This window comes from Corvus moneduloides, chromosome 2, assembly GCF_009650955.1.
Source record: "Corvus moneduloides isolate bCorMon1 chromosome 2, bCorMon1.pri, whole genome shotgun sequence".
NCBI classification, from domain to species: Eukaryota; Metazoa; Chordata; class Aves; order Passeriformes; family Corvidae; genus Corvus; species Corvus moneduloides.
The window spans coordinates 80,653,919-80,678,351 of NC_045477.1; the positions used below are offsets into that span (position 1 = coordinate 80,653,919).

The following is a 24,433-nucleotide window of genomic DNA, read 5'->3' on the forward strand; positions in this document are numbered from 1 at the left end:
TGGATCATAGCAATACACTAATTACTTACTAAGAACTTACGAGTGTATATTTTCATCATACTGTAGCACAGAAACACTCCATGACTTTGTTTGAATGATACCTTGAAAAATTTCCCCTTCTTTAACTGGACATGTACTACCTAAAATTACCTAGGATGTTTCACTCAAATAGTTTTTATTACTATTGGACTTGCCTCCATGACTGTGACATTGCTTTTCATATTCCACTGACATTTTCTCCAAATACATTGCAAAAAACATACCATGAGTCTAAGGAGTGCAGTGTTACTATTAAATGGAAGTGTAAAGCTCATCCATAGCAAAAGCTCTTAATTTTTAAGAAGAAAATGCAGAGAAATTAAGGAAGAAATCAGACAAGTCAGCTGGAACTTCGGAGAGTTTTGTAGACTTGGTAGTTTTTAAAATTACAGGTTCAGAAATTTGCCTCTGCTACAAGCTCCAGATTTTGGGGGGAGAGTGGATGCACAGCATCAAGGGTTTGTAGGCAGAGTTCTAACCAGAAGAAAAGCTTTATGAGACTTACATTGGGAGTCAGCCTACAAAGAAGAAATCTCTTTGATCACGTTGCTCTCCCCTTGCTGAAAGACAGTGTAGGGAATAAAGGAGAATTTTCAGGCCTAAGTACAACTTGATTTTGCCAGGTAAAATGAAAAACTGCATAAAATTCAGAAAGATTTATACAGAGGAATTGAACACACAGCGTGGGACCTGTGCATGATTTTGATGTAGCATTTAGGCACTTTCCTTTCATATGCTCAGGTGTTAGAACCAGGGGGAATTCTGGTAAAGGACTTCTGAGGGCTGAAGTTGAATTACATTAGAGACATAAGCACACAAAAGCATGTATTTCAAGAACTTTCTGATGAGAAAAAAGGAAGAGGCCACTTCAAGATAAATGAGGAAAGAAAAAAGTATTAGATGTCTTTGAGCGACTTTAGTTCACATTCTGTGTATAGGATGCAAGATAATGCAAGTTTTTATTTAAAAACAAACAAAAAATAAAGTCATGCTGATCTGTCCCTTTTTAAATTCTGAAAGTCATTCTGATCAGCAACAAGTGTGAAGCCAGTGCTTCATTCAAGCTACAGTAATGCTGCAAATGACATCCTGGCTTTGCAAGGGAATGGCTGAGATTCTTTCTGGCCCATATGTATTTTCCTGGGTGATAGTAAAGTTGCATGCAAGATCTTTTAATTTTCTTTGAAAAGATAAAACTGTGTAAATGAAAAGAGGCAAGTACAATGTAACCACTTCTGCTGGCTCAGAGGGAGGGGTTAGAGAAATGAAAGTCCTTGTAGACAAAACTTTAGACTTGTTTAAAACGACATTAAGAAACAGAATGCGTGAATGTCTGGCTGAGCCTTTTTCCTAAGCTGTAGTCTCTTACCCTGCTGCTGTAGCCACTCTTTGTGAGGAAAATGTAAGAAACACAACTTCACAGTAATAACTGTCTGGAACATGTTTCATTTATTTCTGTCATGAAGTTATAAATATGTGTAGTGCTTAAAGTGTGAGATGCGATTATGCCGCGTGGTTACACTGTCTGCTGCAACTGAGGAATTCAGTGTTTAGTAACTGCCTGCAGAGGTGAATTAATTAGTCTACAAAGGAGAGGTCCACAACTTCCAGCAGGTGATGGGGGACTGTGACTGTTGTGTATCAAGTGTCCAGTGGTGAATGATCAAGCACGAGGAATTGGATTTCTCTGACTTCTGACATCTTGCATTGAATCTCAAAATGTTTCTTTCTTCTGAAGTTTAGAGGTAGAAATGCTTGCAGTGGAGTTTTGAAACTAATTTTGCTTTATTTGCAGCTTTAGTCAGTTCTTCGTGATACGATTATTAATGAGACTAAAAGAGATCCTTGAACAAGCATTTGAGTCTCTCTCCTTGTTCATGTTTGCAGCTCAAATCCAATCCTAGCAATAATGAGGAAAAAGAAGCCCAGACTCAGCTGACAAAATCTGATGAGCTGCAGCGCCTGCATTCACAAGCATTATCTGCCTACCAGCAAGAGGATTACGAAGCTGCTATTTCTCTTCTTGATGAAATCTTGGCAGTAAGTGTTAAGTCAAATGGTACTGTGAAAGGAAAGTAAGAGCTTCTGTCTGACATCTGTGTGTTTTTGTTTAATAGTTCTTCACTGATGTGAAAATAACTTCAGTGTAACTGGTTTAGTTTTGCTGAGCACCATGGGTCTGTAGTGATGTTGGAGAGTGGAGAAGGCTGAGCACTAACTGCAAAAGAAGTCAAAATAATAGTTTGTGTTAAAGATACTTCAGTGAAACTTCTGTTACAGATAACTTTTTTGATTATATTTTCCTATTTTTCTACAGTTTGGTATTGGGGAAGCTGGGAAAAAGGTTTTCTGAAATCAATGAAGTTTTGCCAAATACAGGAGTTGTAGGTTTTTTCATCTGGATTTTTCATTGCATATATGCAGACGGTTTTTGTCTTGAGAAAATGAAGTCACAAAAGACAAACCCCACAAAATTAAAAATGTATATAGCTAGCTGAATTTTCCGCTTATTCCCTAGATATCTGTATTTGTTGAATCTTAATTGGTATAGACAGCCTGATAGTGTAAGCATGAATAACTCAATCATGCGGGAATTCTGTGTGTCATATAGATATGTACTAAAAGACAGCTAACTGCTATGACTCTGCTCATACAAACTGGTGCTGTTGACTTGGAGTTTACAGCCTTGGAGCTTTTGGTGAAGAAGCTGCCACAGTGTGGGCATTGGTTTATGGGGAGGCAATGTGGAAAGGCAGAAAAGCCTCCTCTAAAATGATAGTTTCCAAACAACTGATAAGACACAGATTTAATTCCCTAAACCAAATTTTGATAGGCAGTTCCTTATGAGTAATTATTTTTGCCTTACTGTGACATTTTTGCCTTTCTTTATTCTTAAAATCCAGATATTAAGGTCAAACTTTGTGGAGCTGCATCTTACCCACAGGCTTCTTCCTAGAGGGCAACCGACAGCTTGGACCTTGCTGTTCATTACCTCTATTCTTTTGGAAAGATACAATAATTTATGATTCTGGTATCTTCTCCTGGAGGCTCAACAGAGTGTCCTAGTTTAAGCAATGCCAGTAGATTTAATTCATCTCTCTGCATGAGTTCATTGAATCATTTACAAAATTTTCAGGCCTTTGTTTTCTATTTGGGCAGGTGCATCACAGCATCCACCAGGAAGCAGAGATGCTAATTTCATGAGCTCTGCATGCAGCTTGAACCTTATGCTACTGCAGTTGGCAAAGTGAAATTAAATGGGATTTTTCTTTTGGGGAGGAAAAGAAGTGAAGTGTTATGGACCAAAAACAAGCTTTAATTTTGATTTCTCAAGGTTTGTGTTTGGGATGCAGAGCTACGGGAACTTCGAGCAGAGTGTTATATAAAGGAAGGAGAACCAAGCAAAGCCATTAGTGACTTGAAAGCTGCTGCCAAATTAAAGAATGATAATACTGAAGCCTTCTATAAAATCAGCAGAATATATTATCAGCTGGGGGACCATGAATTATCTCTCAGGTAATTTTACTATTCGCTGTAATCATTATAATTGAGACAGAAAATATGTAGATCTTGATAAACCATGAAGTATCTATTGTGTGAGGTTTGGATGGAGAAGAAACTGTGGTCTAGATCTGATAAAGGGAGTTCCTTTCTAGAAACTTAAGAATTGGCAGTGAAGATACCCATGTTTATTCTTGGCAAGAGCAGCCATCAATGGTTCCAGGATCTTGTTTCCTTAAACAGAAGCCAGAGTACCTGTCCATCAGAGTTGCTTAGAGATGCTGTCTTCATTGTATTTCTCCATCCTACAAGGAAACGCTTCTCTAAACTTCCTTTAGTGGAGCCTTTTTTTAACCTTAAACCTCTATTGAAGTTAAGTTTAAGATGCAAACAGAAAATGTATACTTTAAGGTTACAAGCTTAAATATAAATAAAAATACAGGAGCATCCAAGTATGAAGAGCTCGAGGTACAGAGCTGTTTGCCTTTCGTTCCTGCAGACAGTCCTGGATAACTTTTTGATAATGCCCTATCCTTTTGTTCATACTAAGTTAAGATCTTACTCCCATATGTCCCTAGTCAGTCTGGCAGATAACTGCCCTTACCCAATCCAGACTGTTCAGTTTGTACTCTGTGCCTAACTGCAAAAATGGTGCAGCTTCCTTTTGCACAGAAGTGGTTTCTCTGCCAATCATAATTTCAGATGTGCTGCCTTCATCTCCAGAATCCTTCCAATATGGTTTCTGCCACAGAATCCCTTCAATAAGGTGAAGAGAACTGAAAAAGCCTGAGCTTCCTGCCTTGGTGGATGGAAGCTGCATGTGATTATAATTGCAAAAATTCATTTTATAGCTGGCCAAAAGTAAACATGAAAGTAATTGGTTTGCATTAGGCATCCCCTTTCCAGAGCTTACTTAATCTTGTGAGCTCATAGGTCACTTCTGTGATGCCTTTGGGTAGCTGGCCATCACTTTGCACAGGGATTTGAAGTATAGGTGGTATTTTCGTTACTTAAAAAGTACAATTGAGAGCACTGTTGAAGAACAGAATGGAATCAGAATGAAGGGATAAGCCTCTTTCCTGTATTCTTACCTGATACCAATATTTTTTTGCATAGTGAGATATGCTAAGAAAGAGTTCTATAGCTCCTGGACTTGGCTGGGTGCTTGCTCTTGTCCTTCCGTTAGTTTATTCCGCTTACAGGCCTAATTATTTTCAAATAAGAAGATATTTTTGTCTGTGTTTAGGAACAAAATAAAATTTTGTAATCTCTTCCTGAAATTGACAGCGTGGTTGTGCTATGATGACGATGGGATCCAAAACATTTATTCTTTCATATGATTGCATTCTGGAGGGGTTTGGGGTTTTTTTAGACTTTTGGCTATTTTGAGAGATACTTGCCCTAATCAGAGTCTGATTAAACATTCTTCACAGTGAAACGTCAGGCTCAGGCTTGGCTGAGTTTCCATCAAGGAGGTTTGAGTCTTAGCTGAGCTTTATCTGTTTGAAGCAGCACAAAATACACTTCAACACAGGAACTTTGTAATATATTTGAGTTACAGTTGATGGTAATTTTCATATATATTTATCTGAGAACTGCTGAATATAATTTTTTTCACAGATTACCATTTTCATTGGCTCTTTAGTCAGTTATTAATGTAACATTTAATCTTTAATGTGTTTGGCAATACAAGAGAATTAAAACCAAAACCAGATAAGTATCCCTATGTTTTGGAAGACTCTTGCTAGTCTTGCTTTATATTAATTTTTGGATGAAGGGAGAGATTGCGTGAAGAACTCAAGTGTTCTGAACAGCTTATATATGCTGCATTGTGTCTCTAGGTGAAATTTCATGATATGTGGTGACCTAGTTTTTTGGTTGGTTTTTTTTTCCCCCCCTGCTTCTCCTTACCTCCCTGTGAAAAGTGAGGTCCGGGAGTGTCTGAAACTGGACCAAGACCATAAGCAGTGCTTCTCTCTCTATAAGCAAGTAAAGAAACTCAACAAGCAGATCGAGTCAGCAGAGGAATTAATCAGAGAAGGCAGGTAAGTATTCACTGCTATATTAAAGAAAAAAAAAAGAAAAAACCCACAATTGAGGCACCAACGTACTGATTGAGGAGCTGATTAAAGTGATGCTTTTTGCATGTGTCAGTTGAAGTGCATAACTGAGCACAGTTCTCAAATTACAATTAAAATAAATATTGACTTGCATAGCAACAATTCTATTCTGATTCCTTCTGATGCCACTGTCTCCCCCTTGCATACTTAACTTCTTTCTGCAGCAGGTGGTAAGACTGGTAAGACTCCTGGGATGAGAGTTTTCAGCTGTCATATAATATTACTGAGCACTGATGAGACCACACCTGAGCACTGGGCTTCCCAGTGCAGGAGAGATGAAGCTACTGAGAAAGTCCAGCAAAGTTCCACTAAGATGATGGAAGGACTGGAGAATCTCTCTCCTGCAAGGAAAGGCTGGGGTGGCTGAGAGTATTCGCTCTGAGACTTCTCTGCTACAGGGTGATTTCATCAACGTATCTGAAGGGAGGGTGCTAAGAGGGCCAGAGCCAGGCTCTGCTTGATGGTGTTCTGTGACAGGATCAGGCCAGTGGGTGCAAACTGAAACAGGAAATTCCCTTGGAGCATAAGGAAATGTTTTTTACACTGCCTTGTTTCCCGTGGTGCAGGTTGTCCAGGGAGGTTATGGAGTCTCCCCACTTTGGAGTTACACAAAAGCATTTTGGACACAGTTATGGGCAGATTTCTAGAGGTGGCCCTGAGTGGCAGTGGGGTTGGACCAGGTGATTTCCAGAAGTTCCTTCCCACTTCAGCTATTCTGTGATCAAAGGACTGTATCTTAAGACTAAAACCACCTACTAACTCTACTACCTTGATGGTAGAAGTAGTTCTGACCGATAAGCTTTTTTTTTCTTTTATGCACCCTGTTAAATGATAGACAGTGCCTCTGTATTCTTGTAGTTCTTGCTTTACTTCAGTTTTGTGTTCCCAGGCACATGACATCCAGCTGTAAGGATCCTTAACGAATCATTTAGACATTGTCAAGGTGGCTTTTTTAAATGAAGTACATCAGGAATGTGAATAAGCACAACTGATGCCAGTTTTACTAAGCCAGAAGTCTGTTGGGACTCTTTTCACTTACTTAGCCAGTATCAGCACAGTTTCAAGGAGTCTGAGAGCTTGCATTTCTCCAGCCTGTAGCAACCCATGGGTTCAATCTCCCTCTTGCATTTTTAGGTAAATGTTCTAATCTGTTTCTTGCTCAAACCATGTAACTTTAGCATTTTGAGATCTTCGTAGCAAAATTACGCTTCACGATGTGACTTGTGAAGAAGAAAAGGAGAAAACATGCCTAAGTAAAGCTGGCATAAGGAGCTTTTTTGTATCTCTGTGAATACACAGAATCACACACAGAATCACTAGGTTGGAAGAGACCTTCAAGATCGAGTCCAACTGAATAGGTACCTTCTGTAGTGTGCAGATAGTGCAGTGCTCACAGCAAGACTCCAGACTGGGTCTATCTCAGGTATCAGAGGAGGAGATGCTTATTTTGAAGTTCAGAGTCATGCTGGACAGGAGGCAAATCTGGAGACTCTTGGCTGTGCACGGTGACAGATGGCAGTCGTTATCTTCTGCATAAGCCTGACACGCCTAATGCCTGCTCTTCTGTATCACAGCACAGAAAAGGGAATGGGGATGTAATTCTTGAAGTGCCTGCAAGTTTTCTTCATTCTGTCGTTTTACACCTTGCCTTTAAGGCTATTCAAGTGAAGGTCTTTTGCTAGAAGAATGGGAAAATATGTGAATTTTAAGAATTTTAAAATAAATCGCAACACCCTAAGATAGTGATTACATTTCATGATATTATGCTTTATGATTTGAACAGGTATGAAGATGCTATCAGTAAATATGATTCTGTAATGAAAACTGAACCAGAAGTCACAGTTTATTCTACTCGTGCCAAAGAAAGGATCTGTCACTGCTTATCAAAGGTAATTCTGCTTATCTCCCTCTGTAAATGTCTTTAAGACAGACACAAAACAAAACCCCCACAACTACATGAGTTTTATTTTACTTTTGCCTCTCTAGAATCAGCAGGCTACAGAAGCCATCAAACTTTGTACAGAAGTTCTGCAGCTGGAACCAACCAATGTGAATGCCCTGAAAGACAGAGCAGAAGCTTATTTGCTGGAAGACATGTATGAGGAAGGTACAGTTGTATGCCATTGGCACATATGTTTTTGTGGACGTTTAAAATGTAGTCAGTGTTTCAAAGCCTTTTCTTTAACATGCACTTTTGATTCTACACTGTGTTATCCTTAATTAGCGCTGGTAGTTGCAGATTTACAAAAATACTGGGTGGTAATTTTGTCTTGATTAGTGTAAGTGGAATGTACTTGTTTTATCTACACCAGAGTTGTCTTTACAACAGTGGACTGTGTTCAGGATGTTTTATGAGACTGCGCAGCTTACTCACCTCAGACATGTTTTATATAATCAGCAATGTCAGAGAATTGCGTTTAGAGGTAAAAGGTAATTAAAGTTAGGGTGATGTAAATCCGTTTTAGGAGCTTCATTTTTGTGTCTTGAGATGGCAGGATGAAATAACGCTGTTCTATTCCCTAGCATGTGCTGAGGGCAGAGGAACTTAACAGCCATTGCTTCTCCTTCGTGAGAAGGAGAAGTTGCTCGGAGAGCAAACTGATTCTATTCCTGAAGGCTGCATTTTCCATATGGAGTTTCTGTACAATGCATCCTATTACACGGAGTGATAGAAATGACCTCTAAGATTATCAAGTCCAACCATTAACCCAGCACTGCCAAGTCTACCACTAAACCATGTCCCCAAGTGCCGTATCTGCATCACTTTTAAATACCTCTAGGGAGAGTAACTCAACTCTTGCAAATTAGAGGGAAGAAAAGTTCTGCACAAATGCGGAGAGCCAACCTGATCTTGTGCTGGGGCAGATGCCTCCCCGTTACAGGATATAAGGAAACAGAGAGGACGTGCCTGGGATCTGGGAGAGGTTATTTCTTGTGTCAAGCCTGCTGGCCTTGGCCTAGCCTGGTTTCAAGTTCTGCTAGAGCAGAACTGTGCTTCTCCAGGTTCTGTAGCATCTCCCGTGCCTTCCTCCTGCCCTTGACAGCAGTGAGGTGGTTGTGGTTACACTCTTGCCTTCCAGCAGAGCCCTCATCAGCAGCATTACAGCCCATTAACGTTCATCTGCCTGAAGGTGTCTTCATTTATCCTTCAGTTTTAACTGCACTAAAATGATGGCTGATTTCTCTTTGCTGTGGAGGACACTAGAGCAATTAAAATTGTAGTCTTATATTTAAAGGGGCAAACTCATTCTCATTCTTCCCTGAAAAAATTTTTCAAGCTGGAGGCACCTATTTTCCTGTTAAAGGTAGGAAAATTTCAAAGTACTTGTAATTCAGAACTTTGAAGGCAATTATTGTTAAGTGTTCAAGATGCAGTTCACTATGTATAGCTGAGTTCATCAAATGGTTTTAATTACTTCATAATCACATGAGATCCAGGGCTTGTCTACAGAGACAGATGTTTAATGACTCCATTTCTGGCATACCTCATAAGTACAGGAGTCTATCTGCCTAGAGCACAAATTTTGTCAAAGAAGGAAAAAAAACTGCCTTGGTGTTTCAAAATTGGTCACAACGTACTGATTTTTTTCTGTTTTCTTTTTTTTCCCCTCCCCACTCTACTACTGTAGAGGTTTCAGTAAGAGCATAAACTGGTTCTGTTATTTCTGTAACAGTCTTGGCATGGATGTAGGCTGTCTGCAGTTACTCGGGATTTTTTGATGGGTAATCAAATCATTCCACATGCAGAATTAATCTGTCTCCATTTTAAAAATGCAGGCAAGATACCAAAACCAGTGAAGTTTTTGAGAGATACAGTATAATTACCTATTGAGAGATCATGAAGATTCTTGTATTGAAATAATGAGAGTTAGATTTGACTGAAGTATTTAAGTTGAAAATGACACTGGGAAGTAGTTGTTCCTTTCATGTCAGAGCAGCATGAAAGGAAGCTTTCTGAAACATTAGGCTGGTAAGAAGCAGCAGTGGCTCTTCTGTTTGTTTGTGAGGTACTACTGCTTTTAGAAATTATGGCTCAAAATATTTGATTAAATATCTCACCTGACATACTAGGAATTAGTAATAAGTTTCCTGGCTTCATAGCAAACTTCTTGTGGTCATGAAGCTGCCATCCTGTTCCACCTGCTTCCAACCCTCACCTCGCAGACGGAGAGAGCAATTAGCCCTCTGAAAGATGAAAATCCCTGCACTGTAGTGTGCAGTCAAAATTAGAGAGCAAAAGTGCAGTGTGTACTTGCTGAGTGTACTGGATGAATTCCCTCTGCAGTGTGCAGCACTGAAACACCTTCCTTTGTGCGTAATGCTTATAGTTCTTAAATAAAGAAGCTGATTAAGAGAAAAAGAAGGGAAATCCGATACTGTCATGGCAAGTGGTTGACCCCTGAGCAGGTTTCCCACAATGGTGCTGTAGGTGATGTGGTGCTCGGTGAAGCCGAGCAATCTGACCTGCATTTGGCAGGATGTTGTGCTGGCACCTCCCAGTATTACTGAAGCAGATTAAGTTCAGTGGTGCTTAAAATTACTGGAGCAGTAAATCAGCATAATGAAATCCTTGCATTTTCACTGCTTTTATTAGTTTTGATGGCATATATTGGGCACACTCCTGTTTTGGGTTTTTTTTTTAATGACTGGACAAATTATTAAAAATACCAGTAGAAGGCAAAATTCATTAAGCAGCAAAGGCAGTGTCCTGTGATGTGAAAATGAATAGAAATTTTGGTTAGTTTGTAGTAGCCTAGGAAGTTGTTTGGGCTCTGGTAATACTTTTTGGAATAATTTTTTTTTTCAGTAACTGAAACAAGATTGTGGTGGTATCAGATGTCTGGGTAATACAAATTCATTAGCACTTCCTGCTGTCTTGCTCAGAAACAGTGAAAAACAAATGTAACACCTGCTGAGAAATAGCATCTGCTTGGAAATAATCTGATGCAAGTACTTTGTGTAACTTGAGAAACCTAAGAGACTTGGATCTGCAAATGAGACCTTGAGGATTATAACGGTGAAAGAAGTGCAGTCTCATTAAAGACTTCAACTTGCTTCCTTGATAAATTTTGATATTAAAGATTATATAAACTTGGTGTCTTAAGCACTTGCAATAATAATAGAATTTACTTAAAGAAGTGTAGACCTTAAATTTCTTAAAAATTTCTTCTCTTGCTTTCACTTCTGAGAAATGCAACTCTTGAAATAAAAGTGAGAGCATGCCTTGGGAAAAAAACCATAAAATACAACTGTCTGCATATTATGCATGCAGAGGTGTAAAAAAGCACAATATTTGCCTTTTGCTAACAGTGTGAACTTAGTGGTAGTCTGAAATCTGTCTTTATAGTCACTAAAGAGGAAGAGACTTTCTTTTGTGTTGATTGAGTACAGACTGGGGGAGAAGAATAAATATTAAAGACTCTGGTTAATTCATCCTTCAGTTGAACAACAACGTGGGACTAATGTGCAGAGGGCTTTTCAAGTATTAATTGCTGAATTTTTCTTCTTGGTTTCTTTCCTCCTCCCAGTCCTAGATGCTCATTATGTTCATCCTTGTGACTGAAGTAACATCTAGAGAATGTTGTGACCTACATTGGTACCCACCCTTCTCTTTCATTTCCCACGAGTGTGATGAACCTAAAGAAAGTCACCTAATGCATATGTGAACATGAATTTCTTCTATTCCAAGGTTTTCTAATTTAGAAAAAACCCCCAAAATATGTCAAGTTGAAACAAAAGTTTTGCTGTTTATATATGGTAATAACAAATCTTCAGTTTTGTTGAGTTCTTTAAATGGAAGTTTGTAGAGTTGTGTAACCTTTTTTCATTGACTTTTTTACAAAAGCTATTAAAGACTATGAGACTGCTCAAGCCAATAGTGAAAATGACCAGCAGATTCGGGAAGGGCTGGAACGTGCCCAGAGAATGCTGAAGCAATCACAGAAGAGGGATTACTATAAAATCCTGGGAGTAAAAAGGTGAGCTATTAATTCCAGAGATGATGATGTGAAAGGTGGTTATTTAAACCAGTACGTTTAGGGTTGATCACTTGAATTTGTTCTGCTGAGTGTTAATTTTTGTTCTGTATCTTTCTATCTTCACTCTTCTGCTGTACTAATTTTTAGTGTTCAACTTGTAAAGTAGCATTTGTTAACAATTCCTTTAGAAAGAATGGAAAACAACAGCAGGAAGAGAGGAAATAAATTATTTGGGAAGAAATTCTTAGTATAGATCCTGAGTCATGTGAATTAGTTGGGGAAGAAATGAAGACTGCCAAGAATTGCTGAAAGTAACAAAAAATTGTGGCAGACTGAAAGGTATCAAAAATCCTTCTGCCATTAACCTTGAGAAACCAACAGCTTCCCCTGCTAATGAAGAGCAAACAAAGTTCTGAACTAGTATTGGTTGTCCTTCCAGTTGTGAACTAATTTGATCTCTGTTTTTTGTTGTTCACCTGATGTTAAATTCCTCAGACTGACAGCTGTATTCTGGGGAGTCACTGGCAGTAGCATCTTTCCGAGGGAAGTAAACGGGTGGTGAAGGAGAAAGTGAGGAACCTTTGTTTAAGGTTGCAACTTGCTTCCTTTGTTTTGTGTAAAGAATCTTCAGTGCCACTTGCAGAAGGTTAACAGCACCTCATAACTTTCCTGATGCCCTTAATTAGTGTCTCCGTGTTTATTTTAAACTTCATTAGTGTGTGGCATATAAGCAATCAGAAAATGAAGTTACCATAATTTTATTCATCCAGAAATGCTCGAAAGCAAGAAATCATAAAAGCTTACAGAAAGCTGGCATCCCAGTGGCACCCTGATAACTTCCAGAGTGAGGAAGAAAAGAAGAAAGCAGAGAAAAAATTCATCGATATCGCAGCTGCTAAAGAAGTCCTCACTGACCCAGGTAATGATGCAGTGCCTTCATTTTTTTAGTTACTTTTTTTGCATCAAGGTCAAAACACAAGTGTAAGTCATAAGAAGCACTGCAGCTTCTATGCTGCTTTCTGCCCTTACCCATCTTGAGAAAGCAGTGCACTAATACTTGTATCCAATCTGTTGCATGAAGTCATGTAAATCTGGAATTACTATGTTTCAGTGACTTTTGTTAAAATGAAATAAAAATTATATTTTGAAGGTCTCTTCTAGGGATATCATCTTGTAGAGATTTCCAGGATTGACAAACTCCGGATATGCTTATATAAAGGATATGTGTATCTTCTTCTGCCTCAAGTGCTATTACAAACTGCATTTAGATTATAACAGCAACTGAAGTATTCCAGGAAAACCCCATTGTTACTGTGCCATGATTCCACCCTGGTTTTGTTTCCTCCAGAAATGAGGCGGAAGTTTGATGCGGGAGAGGACCCACTGGATGCGGAGAGTCAGCAGGGCGGCAACAACCCTTTCCACAGGAACTGGAACACATGGCAAGGATTCAACCCCTTTGGTTCTGGAGGAGGACCATTTACATTCAAATTTCACTTCAGTTAGAGCCAAGACTGTTTCTGGTGGCTGCTGCTGTTTTTTACTTAATTCATTGAAAAATAAAAAGTCTCTCAGTTCAAGACCCAAAATCATAATTTCTATAATGTTGTCCTTAACCCAGAGTCTTACTACACTAGAAGAAAGCTCCTTTTTTACTTTCATTGGGTTTACTTTGTGGTGAGCTTGACAAGCTCACACTGATGGGGGTTGTGCTGCCTATGTATTTGCTGTGGATATGCAGGACTTGTTTATTCCTATGGATGGAAAAACCAGTAAGATGCTACTTAGGACAACACTTAAATTTAGAACTCAAGTATACGCTTAAAGATAAAAATGCATGTAAATATTTTTCTGGATTGGGGCCTAATAAACGTGGCAAGGGTAGTTACAGTAGTCTCTACATTAACAAACTGTTGGTTGTGCTCAGCAGAATGATCCATCTCCCAGTATTTTTAAGAGGAAACCCAAGTGACCACCTGCTGGATTGGCGTTGGCAGTGACAGAGGTGGGGAAGAGGCTGCGCGCTGAACCAGTTGCAACAATCGCTCTGGAAAAAGAGTGCTTGGGAGTACCTGTATCTGAAATACCTGCTCACTTTGTTGTTCACTAATCTGAAATTAATTGGGGTGATTTCCTTGGTGGAACCCTCAGCAGTGAGGTGGGGGTGGGTGGAAAGACTTGCTTTTCAAAACACTTCTTTTTTGAATGTGATTTGGGGTGTTTATTTAGGTATGATTTTTGAGTAGTTTGCACTTTAACAAAATACCTGCTTGAGATTTGAGCAGAAAATTTTATGTGACATTTCCCTGATTCTGCAGCAGTTTGTTAGTTCTGTACATAAACTCAGAACTGAGACAGCTTGTGAGGCAAGTGTACTGCAGGAATATTAATTAATTAATACTAACTCCAGCCTTAGCATGTAATACAACTTCACTTCTGCTGAGTGATACAACAGGGAGTTAGTACTACATGAAATTGTAGTAATTTTATGTTATGTGCAAGGTACTGCAGAGACAGCTGTGTGCAAAAACAGGGATTTGCTTCCCACTAGCCAAAAGTCTGTTTTTATTTTTTCTTCTATATGCACGTACTTAAAATGGGTTTGGTGTAGTTGGTGCAACTGTGTGAATGCGCTGTGTGGTGTTACCAGGGCTGTAGCTGGTAGGAGTGAGGAGTCTTCTCGTTCTGTAACTGCATCTGTCATAATTACTGACATAATTACTGAGTTTCATCAGCAGCCATTTTCTTGGAATGCAGGAATTACAGTTTGTCAGTGTTCTCTTGATTGGATTTTAACTGGAAAACAATAATCAGTTGATAGGAATCTTCTCTCGCTTCAACTCCTGGCACTTGAAAACCTAAGCAGCCTCAGTAAAACAAATGATATTGGCAAATAAGGCCTTCAGTCTGAAAGGGGGCTTTTCTTACTGTAGATGAAGTTGCTGTTGAAGCAGAACCCTTGGCTCCTGCCTCAAGTACTTCACCACCATAATTGCAAGGCCATGTGGCTTTGTAAAGTGTTTTTCAACAGCAGTTTAAAGGTCAGTGTTCACAAATTTATCTTCAAACTGAGGAGCTTGTATAGTGGTATCTAAAAATTTATGATACAAAACCACCCCACTCTCCACTGTTGCATGTTCCCCAAGTTGAATGACTTTCTGCAAGTTCAGCTTGTGCTTTCGACCTGTTGGAAACGTTTTTGCTTAAACTGTTGGGGATGCTCAGGGCTGTTCAGAGGCTGGCATGGCTCTGAGGGGCTGGGGCTCAGACACAGGAACTCACTGCACAGTGAGGAACCTGCTGCTCCGTGGGCTTGGCCTCTGCACCTGCTGCTTGCTGGCAGTACCTAAAGCTGGGCAAGTACCTGTGAGTGGTGGCTGTCCCGTGTCCCCCTGCAGCCCTTGTCAGCCCTGTGCCCCTGAGGGGCTGCTGTTACGTGAGTATTGAATGAGCCGCGTGAGCTATGTGTCTGCTCTTGTACATGCAGGAGTGGCTGCGCTGCGGGAAGTCACAGTAAAGACCACAGACAGCTGTGCTTGTGGGTCGGGGGAGTGCTGGGAATAAGTCTTCTTTCAAAGGACTGCCCTTGTGCAGCTTTAAAAGCTTGAGCTGAGAGAATTGTTTCCTGGGGTTTAATTTTTTTCTTCTAGAGAAGGAATAAGATGTTCCCTCATGAGTAAATTCTTCATACAAGGCACTGATGTTGGAGCAGTGTCGCTTTGTTCCTCAGAGGCAGCAGCACAGCTCTGCTGTACACCGGGAGCATTCAGGAACAAAAAAGGACCATGTGCATTTTGAAAATGAATGAATGGAAATGGGAAAACTACATTTTAAGAACAAAAAGGCTTGAATGTAGTCAGTAGATGCTGATTGCTGAATGCATGATTGCTGTTCACAGATTCCTTCTGTGGAAGACAGGTTCTTGGAAACAATAGCAAAAAGTGACAGTGGGGAACAAGGCTTTCCTAGTATTGAGCAGCTGCTGTTTACAGGAAGTGTTACCACCCCAGTGCTGTTTTGAAGGGCTTTGAAGTGTTCTGGAAACACAGAAAGACAAAGTAATGTTAAAAAGAAACCATTTCCCTTGCAAGGCTCTCCAGCTCCGGCGCTGCATTTCCTGACGTGATTCTGGAACATGAAGCGCCGGTACCCTGCTGAGTGTTAATGGTGCAGGCGACACGCAAGGAGGCTGAACTCGCCTTTTTATTTATTCGTGGGTGTCTGTAGTGCAATGATGTTCAGTAACTGAACATTGAAGTAAATGTCTCGGTAGTTTGTCAACCCTGAGATGTGCATGAAGCAGCGTTACCATAATTGGCTGTATGTAGATGCAAACTTTGTGGAATTCTTTCAGTTTTAATAAACTAGTTTCCAACTTGTTTTAAAATGAAGGTGGGGGGAGCATAGTTGGTACATGCTTAATACTGGTATAATAACTGATCAGTATTTAAAGAGATTCAAAGTGAATTACAAACTGAAGAGCTCAAACTTGTGACATATGCAGAAAAAACAAAGCTTGTTATTGTTTCAGTTTTCAGACCAGCGTTTGGAACAAGAATTATCCTTCTGTTTAGGGCTGTGATTTATAGGAGCTTTGCTGGAAACTAGCCACGATAGCATAGCAGGTTAGTTGTATTTAAAAGTGCCTTATTGTAAGGTATTGTTTGCTCTGTAATCCACACTTTTATCCATAAAGCTGTAACAAAATAAATGGGAGAATAATTTTTTTTTTTTTTGCCCTCAGCAAATCACTAAGTAGCAGTTTCATGTTTTAAGAAGGATAAGTAAAGCTAGCCAGAGATTTATCAAATGTTTCAAATTATAAAATGTCTTTATATGGAATCATAAATCTAAAAAGCAAGAACTGTTTTTTCTAGAACTGTGGGAATTATTTTATGGTATTTTTCACAATAAAGATATTTATGATGACAAGAAAGCACTGCTATGTATTTGTCTTCCCTTCTTTCCTCACCCTGCTCTCCAGGTTTGAAGTTGGAGCTGTGCAGAAATGCACAGGGCAGTTCTGCAGGCAGGGGAGGAGGAGGCAGCAGCCACATTCTGTGTGGAAGAGAACCCTGGATGTATAGAAGTCAGGTACAGCAACTGTAGAAGCCCTGTTGAATGCTGATTTCACCACGAGAACAACCAGCCCGCGGAATATCCGCAGGGAAATGGTGGATTCCCCAGTGCTGGACACTGAAATTTGCCTGACTGGGTGCTGGGTCATTGTGTCTGGACTGTGTTTTTGCCAAAAAGGCTGGAGCAGGTGATCCTTGAGGTCCCTTCCAATCCAGTATCCTATGGTTGCATGAAGTCTGAAGGAAAGTACTTGATTCAGGGAACAGGTTAAAAGGAACCTTACTGAGAAATACTTTTCATCCTAAAGCTCATCAACAATACTGCACTAATGCCCGGTTTGTTCATTTTCTGTTAAACTTACCAGCTAATAGCAAAAAGATCAAGACATAGAAAAGACACTGTAATAGGAATATAAATTGTAAAATCCCTTCATTGGAATAGTTTAAATACTCCTTTGCATATTTACTGAATTGTCCCATGTTTTGGCAACATTCTAAACCAGGATATGTTCCCTTTCACAGGGCAGAGCACAGAGACTGGAAATAAAAAATAAGCTCTCTCTGCACCTCAACACCTCACCCTACAGCAGATGCCTCGTTCTGAACATTGCTGTTGCTTCCCTGCAAAAACACTCACAGCTTGAAGACATTTGAGGACTTGCTGCCATTCTTTTGCTTTGGACCTGTTCACCAAGTCAGGAATGGTTATTGTGTAATACTAAAAGGGAGAACAGAGAATAATCATCTTTTTTTCTCCAGTGGTACCTTTTAATATTTTGTACAACATATACAATCCATGGATTTAGTATTAAAAATATAATGATATGCTAATGACTCAAAGTGCTGCTTTAAAAAGTAGTGAATGTATTTGTGGGACCTTTCTTATTTTATAAACCGTTCTATATCTCAAAGAGCTTTCTTTGAAAGTAGTATTTTATGCAGAAAAAAAGAAATACTGTAGAACATTTTTTACAAATATATAAAACACTGTAGAAAATTGCATGAAACCTTTTACATCTTCAAAATATCTCCAGCAAATTACATTTATAAAATTATATTCTAACCATTCCAGTAATCTCAAGGAAATAGTATTTAAAGAGTTATTTCTTTTTTTAAAGCCAGTAGAGGTAATCCAATTTTAAAAAGAAGCTATAGAAAATGAACATGAAATCAGTGCATGAATTAACCACTTTTTATACTGCATAATACTCCCACACAGATAATCATAATTAAAGAGAATTAAGGTTTCTTAAAGAACCTTTAACTTCTGTCCTAAAGCAAGTTTTCCAATGTGTGCTTCAAGCATGGAATACCAAGGCAGATCAATGTGAAATGCTGCTGCAGAGTCAGGCAGCAGGGTGGAAGCATAAGCTTAGAAAAATATTTTGAAAATAAAATAAACAGTTGAATAATGGTTTGGGGTTTTTGTCCTCTGATATGGAGAATCAGTTATTTCCTTGTTATGCATGGAATTTATAGTAGTGCATATGTATCTGCTGAGTCAATTACAAGTCCATCTCTGTGGTATAAAAATACCAACTTAAAGTTTATGTTCAAATATATTTGACTTGCTGCATGATGCCCTGATGTAATTAAGAGGACAAGGATAACGAAACAGCTCCTGCACTGAAATGGGACAGAGGTAAAGAGAACTGACATTAGGCTTTAGTGACTGTTGCTATTGGGTTACACAGGAAGTATCCCACTGGGTACTTCATACAAAGCAAATCCCTCAACAGGCACCTAAAAATCTGTATGTGACATGTTAAAACTGTTTAAAATACATAAAGGTGAAACAAAAAATACAGTAAGCTGTACAAAAACCTGCATGTCTCACATTACTTGGTAAAACGGCTTGAAAAATACCAGCAACATGGGATTTGAAATACTTGCTCTTACAGTAAGAAATTGTAAATAACCAGTACCTGATGACAATGACAGTGGATACAAAATAGGCTTCATTTCTCTTATTGTTTATTCAGTTATTTGCTGCTATGGAAATAATGTGCAACTCATTGCTGATTCACCCACTCAGTGCAAATTACCTGGTCTTTTATAATTCCAAGCATTTAAACTGGAAGACTGCATTAAGTTGTTCTCAGAAGAATGTATGGTCTCATCCAATCCCAGTTTGAAACCAGCACAGCCTGAAGAACAGGGTCTGTAGTTAAGGCATTAGATTTCAGTTTAAGACACAAATTCCCCATTTTCAAATATGTGTATTGCAGGAACTTTGCCCTGCAATTTTTCTGGGATCAAAATGTCAGTATCCCATTAAAGCAACGGTTTTGTGAATACAGGTTGAGAAAATTACAGGAGACACCACTGATAGTCAAAAAATACTCATGTATTTTATTATTTTCAGTTAGAAACAGGATGATGATAATCAAAAGTGAGTAAAAGCAGCTTTCAGGTACTGACCTTCTGATGCAATGGATGCTCGTTGGAAAATCACTTCAACCAAAACCATAATGGAATTTTATCACACACTATTCAAGTGGCCAAAAGGAGCCTAAGAATCAAAAATTAGTTTTTAAAATCTGTAAATGTGCAGTAATCCTGCATAGTAAATGGGAAGTGTCATTCCCTGCTTTAGCTCCCACGTGGACTTATCTTTGTGTAGTCTAAATGACACATGTTACCTTTTATGAAATTCTTTGTGACCACAGCATTTCTCTAGGGACAAAACTATGGGCATATAATCAAAATTTTTGATGTTTAAATACATCAGCCTAATGCATAAAACAGTTTTCAAGTACATATTCATTGTGTGTGTGTCCTCCCCCAGACTGACAATGCTGAACACATCTTTCTTCATACTCCAAACTCCTCTGGGAAAACTGTACTTTAAAGAAGGAAAAGAAAAGCAAAGCAACAGGGAAAGCTGCTCCATACTAGTTAAAAAACCCCAAACCCCCAAGTACCGGTGGATTTCCCATTTTTGTATTGCATTTAAAATGTTTTAAATAACACTTTAAGTTATAAAATATTTGACTTCACATTAAAGAATGTTGCAAATAGTGCCAATATAACAGCTGTAAATTCCGTTCAGTCCTTCCCAGAAGACTCTGGAGCTGTCACCATTGCTGGTCACGGGCTGTGCTAAAGTTCATCGTGCTTGAGACCTGTAACCAAAGGGAAAAAAACCACACCAAAAAGAGTTACATAAAGACAATGCCTGGGTTTGTAAAATGTCGAGAAAGCCCTTTACTTTCCATTTTTTGTTAATCAGTCAGTTGAGCAACAGGGACTTTATTTGTGGAGCCTTGCTACAAACTGACTGTAAGCTTTCACAAAGAGTAAAACCCACTAAGAATTCTTTATTAGGAAAAGTGAATTTGTTCCTCTGCTCAAAACTTTTAAATGTTTATCTGCTAAGTTTTTTCTTCAACCCTGGGAGCTGAGATCATCTTTTCATTTTGTTTCACATCACTCCAAGAAGTCAAGTGGGACTTGGATTTTTTGGTTTTGGGTTTTGTTTGTCTAGGTTTTTCATGCTATTTAACTAATTCACTTTAAAACAATTTTAGTTAAGAAAACCCCAAAACATAACAAAACAAAAAAAACTCAAACAAACAAAAGAAACCAAATCCCCTCAAACTAATCCAAATAGAATTTAGTCTAGTGCAAAAAGGCCTGGGTAGATAAGCGTGCAGTGAGAGATGCAGAGGCAAATTAATACTCAGTTCCCTACTGCTTAATAGACATGAGCTTTAGAGTATCTAAGTGAAGTCTAAGCTAATGTGCTTTGTTTAATATTTGTGGCTGAAATGTGTGACTGGTGGTCACACATTGTGTTTGAGGTCCAGGCACAGGACCCCACTGAACTTTCTCTTAGATTCTGGCATGAAACAAGAGGTTTTGTCCTCTCAGTGTAACTCCTGTGTAAAGAAGCATCACATGACTGTCAAACCCCACACCATTTCTCTAAGAGCAAGGGAAATTACACAAACACAAGATTTGTGCCTACTGACCCCAATCTTAATTTCAACTATACTAATATTTAATTTTTAAAAGCCAACAGCTGAATATGCATGTAAATTACCTTTCTGAGATGATGACGTTAGATTTTTCTTCTCTCTCTCAATTTGCTGTATTAAGTTTCGGATCTCAGAGTCATAATCAACCCATTCAGGAACTATCCGGGCAGCAGCCTTTAGTTTTGGTTCTTTGGTTTGGGGGTTGTTGCACTGAAAGTTTAAAACATGTTAGATGTAAACAAACCAAATGTGAAAATAACACCTTTTCAGAGAATGTAGCTCCAATGAATTGTAAATACTTTTCTTTTCCTGACTATATGTATAGCACAACACTACTAAGATTTAGACAAAGTTACCCAGGGAGATACAAGATTCACATTAGTATATTGAAACTGACCCTGAGGTGGGTTTTGAATAGAGAGCACCAGCCTTTAGTGCACAAAGCTCATTTTAACAACTGTAAAGACACAAAGAAAACAAAACTATTTACATACTGAAAAGTCACACCAAGTCCCAACTACCTGTTTTTCTTCCAAATTGTATCTAAAGCATCACAAACTGTGCGTGTGTGTGTTGTCAAAAAATCAAAATGGGGGGAAAAATGGGATGGGGTAAATAATGACAGGAAGAAGAATTTTCTCTCTGTTTCTATCCCCAAAGAAAGAAACTTTCTTCTTCCTGAACATGGATAGTCTCCTGAGCACTACACTTTTTAAGCTTTGCTTTATCTCCTGTTTACAGCAATGAAACAGACCAAGAACACCATGATAATGTTAAGTCAGTGGGCTCTGGAGGAACCTTCTATATGGGGAGCGATTGAGCTCACAAATGCCCAGATAGGTAACAGCACTTCCTCACAGTCCCAGTAACTTGGCTGACTGTGGAAAAATTATAAGGCGAATATGTGGATGAGCATGAAAAGCCTCAATCCTGTCCAGTTAAGAGACAGCAATACTTAATTCTTTGGTACAGTCTTCAGCTCTAATGTAAGCAAACTTGTACAGAGCAAGTGGGAGAGATCTCAGAGGAGAAAATGTTTCAGGGGAAGAGATGGAGTGTTGCAGTGCCTTCCAGCAAGGCTGCTGCCTTCATGACATGACATACACTTAACCTCAAAAGCCCCAGAAATCACAGCAAAGTTGTTAATCAATAGAACTCATTTAAGTCAGGATCAACTCACCAGGTCTATTGTTTTAGCCTTTTTCTTGGACTTATCATCACACCAGGTTTCACACCAAAGCCACTCCTGAGGGAGAGACTTAATGGCTACTTGATGAATCATATTATTGGGAAGATCCTGTACAAATTTCATAAAATCATAAATTAGCATTGAATGTAATGTAACTGATTATCAAGCTGCTATTTAAAAGTATTTTTCCTATTACCATTTCTGCAAATTGTTCTTACATTTCCTTCTAAGTGCTCACCCAGTTCTTTTCCAAGTAGATTCAACATTTGGTCATGCTCATTTTGATGGCCAGCTCCACATCTCACTTGTCAAGCAATTTTTTCTGGTCCTTAAGTCTGTCCTCCCTTAGCTTGACATGAGCAATACTTCTGTCTGATACCCCTGGCTCAGATACTGCCTGTCATACTATAAATACTACTAAAAAGCAAAACTCAAACCAGCTTTCCTTTCCTTAAATTAAAAACAAACAACTCAAAAAAGAAATAATATAGAATTACGCCACTACTTTAAATTTAGATGACTTCTAGGAAAATGGCTTCCAGAAACATGAGGTTGAGAAGGAAAAGCTTTTAAACTGCTGTTCTGGCTATGTTCCTTACTTTACTTCTGGGTTTTTTGACCTTTATTACATAGAGTCAGGTAGTCTCATCATGAAGCCTCTGAACCAAGATCTGGCTGAATGCAGGGAACAGCATTTGTAAATGAGAACAACCTCAGGCAGTCGCTCACTGCACATACTCTGGGGCCAGAGTTACAAACAACAGGGGTCATAACTGGTATGTCCACTTGTAAGCTCCCTCACATGTGCAACCCTTACATTATATTTTAAAATAAATGTCTCATTAGAATAATAAAGTATTAGTCACATCTTGTTTTGCCCGTTCACACTGCTAAACGTGACAGAATAAAATAGCACATATACATCTTTCATAATGCAGCAATAACTTCACTCAAATAGAGACATTAGTGCAGAAAGATTTCATCAAATATTAGTACACAGAGAGCCAAGACATCCAACATTAATTGAAATGCTTTATTTTTTGAAAAACTTTTAATTTTTGGAAGATCAAAAAATAGTTTTTCACCATTTCAATTCCAAAAAAAGAGAGACTGGTTTTCTGTTGTGCCTCTCTGACATTCTAAATGAAATCGCAATTCCTGAGTTACTACACTTCTTTTAGAAGCTGTGAATTTAACAATTGTTACGTGGAGTAAAAAGTAGAAAGTCAGCTGTTAGTTTCAGCATTTCAAGTAAACAAAAAAAGAATTAATACAAAAAACCCTCTGAACAAAATTACTGTCCTGGAAGTCTAGTTTTTATTATGTGTAATTTTTTCTCCCTAGGAGTTCTATACTTATTCTCCTTGGCATTTAAAATCACCATTTTCCCTTCTATCTACTTCTCTTTTGTGGTTTAAGAACCTTAACTACCACCCATGAAGATGGCACTGCCAGCAGATTAGCAGAGAGCTGAGATTGCTGCTTCTTTGAGAAGGGCAGTGAGCACTCCAGACAGGTCTTTAAAATGAAAATAGTAATAAGAGTCATAATGCATCCTTAGCAGTGGATGAAAGCTCTCCAGGTCTCAAATACATTGCACTGTGGTTTGTATTTCCAGCAGCATTGCTGTATTTTGTGTAAGAAGTGGCAACAAAGACAGCAAGTAGTTCCTATCAATACAGTCAAACCAGATTATTATGAAAATGTTACTTTGAAATATTCACTTTCCAAAGTGATTCCAATTCCATTCTGCCAAGATTTAGCTACCTTAACATCTGGTCCTCAAGTGGCTTTTGATTTGATCCAACAGTCTTAGAAGAGTTTTATGCTATCATGTATTAATGCTGTAATTGGAAAGATAAGAATCTTAAAATGAGAAGTTTTCATATTTTGAGAACTTGGATAAAACCAATTTTCTGAAAACCAGCATTATGGTGGAAACCCTGTAACCTCTGAATCTTAAAAGGTCTTTCTGAAAGGCATGTGGGTAAGACTGTGTTTGGGGAACACACAGCTCTATCACATCAGGACTCTGCATGGGTGATCAGGGCCAGTAATCCATTCTGTTGTCCACAAAGAGGGGAACTCTGTTGCTGTTAAATCAGCCTTTTGCTCTCAACATTCAGCTAAAGGCTGCTCCAGCTCCAGGTGTCCAGTCTAGTTTGAGTTTTTAGTGTGGTTGTATTTCCACTTTTCTTTGTCCAGTATCATAAGAACTGCTATTTTCAGTTTTTACTTTCATTTCTGGGAAAAGAACCATGTGAGTGGCAATAATGTCCTTATGTAAGAGAAACTTGCTCGGAGAGCAAGGGTGTGGAAAAGCACTGAGAAATGTGGGCTTTGCTACTGTGGGATCCTGTTGCTGCTAGAGGCAGGTAAAAATCTTCTGTGCTTTAGTAATTCCACAAGGAAAACACCAAAAGTAGGGACAATTTCACTTCTGAAGTCTTCTGAAGTTCACTCAAAGTGAGACAAACTCCATGGTCCACCCCAGGGTGACCATGTACAGCCACCACCAGAGTGCATTTGCAGTTAGCTTACAAAGGAA

The 24,433-nt window shown here is 38.8% G+C and overlaps 2 protein-coding genes across 4 annotated transcripts in view; one reads left to right on the forward strand and one right to left on the reverse strand.

Moving 5' to 3' along the window:
* DNAJC3 (DnaJ heat shock protein family (Hsp40) member C3) overlaps nt 1-16,577 on the forward strand; it is a 30,593-nt gene extending 14,016 nt beyond the window's left edge. The window contains exons 5-12 of the mRNA XM_032100060.1: nt 1,927-2,079; nt 3,374-3,555; nt 5,466-5,585; nt 7,444-7,549; nt 7,647-7,767; nt 11,506-11,638; nt 12,409-12,557; nt 12,987-16,577. Coding sequence (XP_031955951.1) covers nt 1,927-2,079; nt 3,374-3,555; nt 5,466-5,585; nt 7,444-7,549; nt 7,647-7,767; nt 11,506-11,638; nt 12,409-12,557; nt 12,987-13,144 — 1,122 coding nt within the window. The 3' untranslated portion in view covers nt 13,145-16,577. The remainder of the gene's footprint in view (nt 1-1,926; nt 2,080-3,373; nt 3,556-5,465; nt 5,586-7,443; nt 7,550-7,646; nt 7,768-11,505; nt 11,639-12,408; nt 12,558-12,986) is intronic.
* A 2,465-nt stretch (nt 16,578-19,042) lies between these two features.
* Nucleotides 19,043-24,433, reverse strand: part of UGGT2 (UDP-glucose glycoprotein glucosyltransferase 2) — an 80,120-nt gene continuing 74,729 nt past the window's right edge. For all 3 annotated transcript variants that reach the window (XM_032100057.1, XM_032100056.1, XM_032100058.1), the window contains 3 exons: nt 21,877-21,993; nt 20,762-20,906; nt 19,043-19,841 (listed from right to left, as the gene is read on the reverse strand). In XM_032100057.1, coding sequence (XP_031955948.1) covers nt 19,819-19,841; nt 20,762-20,906; nt 21,877-21,993 — 285 coding nt within the window. In that variant the 3' untranslated portion in view covers nt 19,043-19,818. The remainder of the gene's footprint in view (nt 19,842-20,761; nt 20,907-21,876; nt 21,994-24,433) is intronic.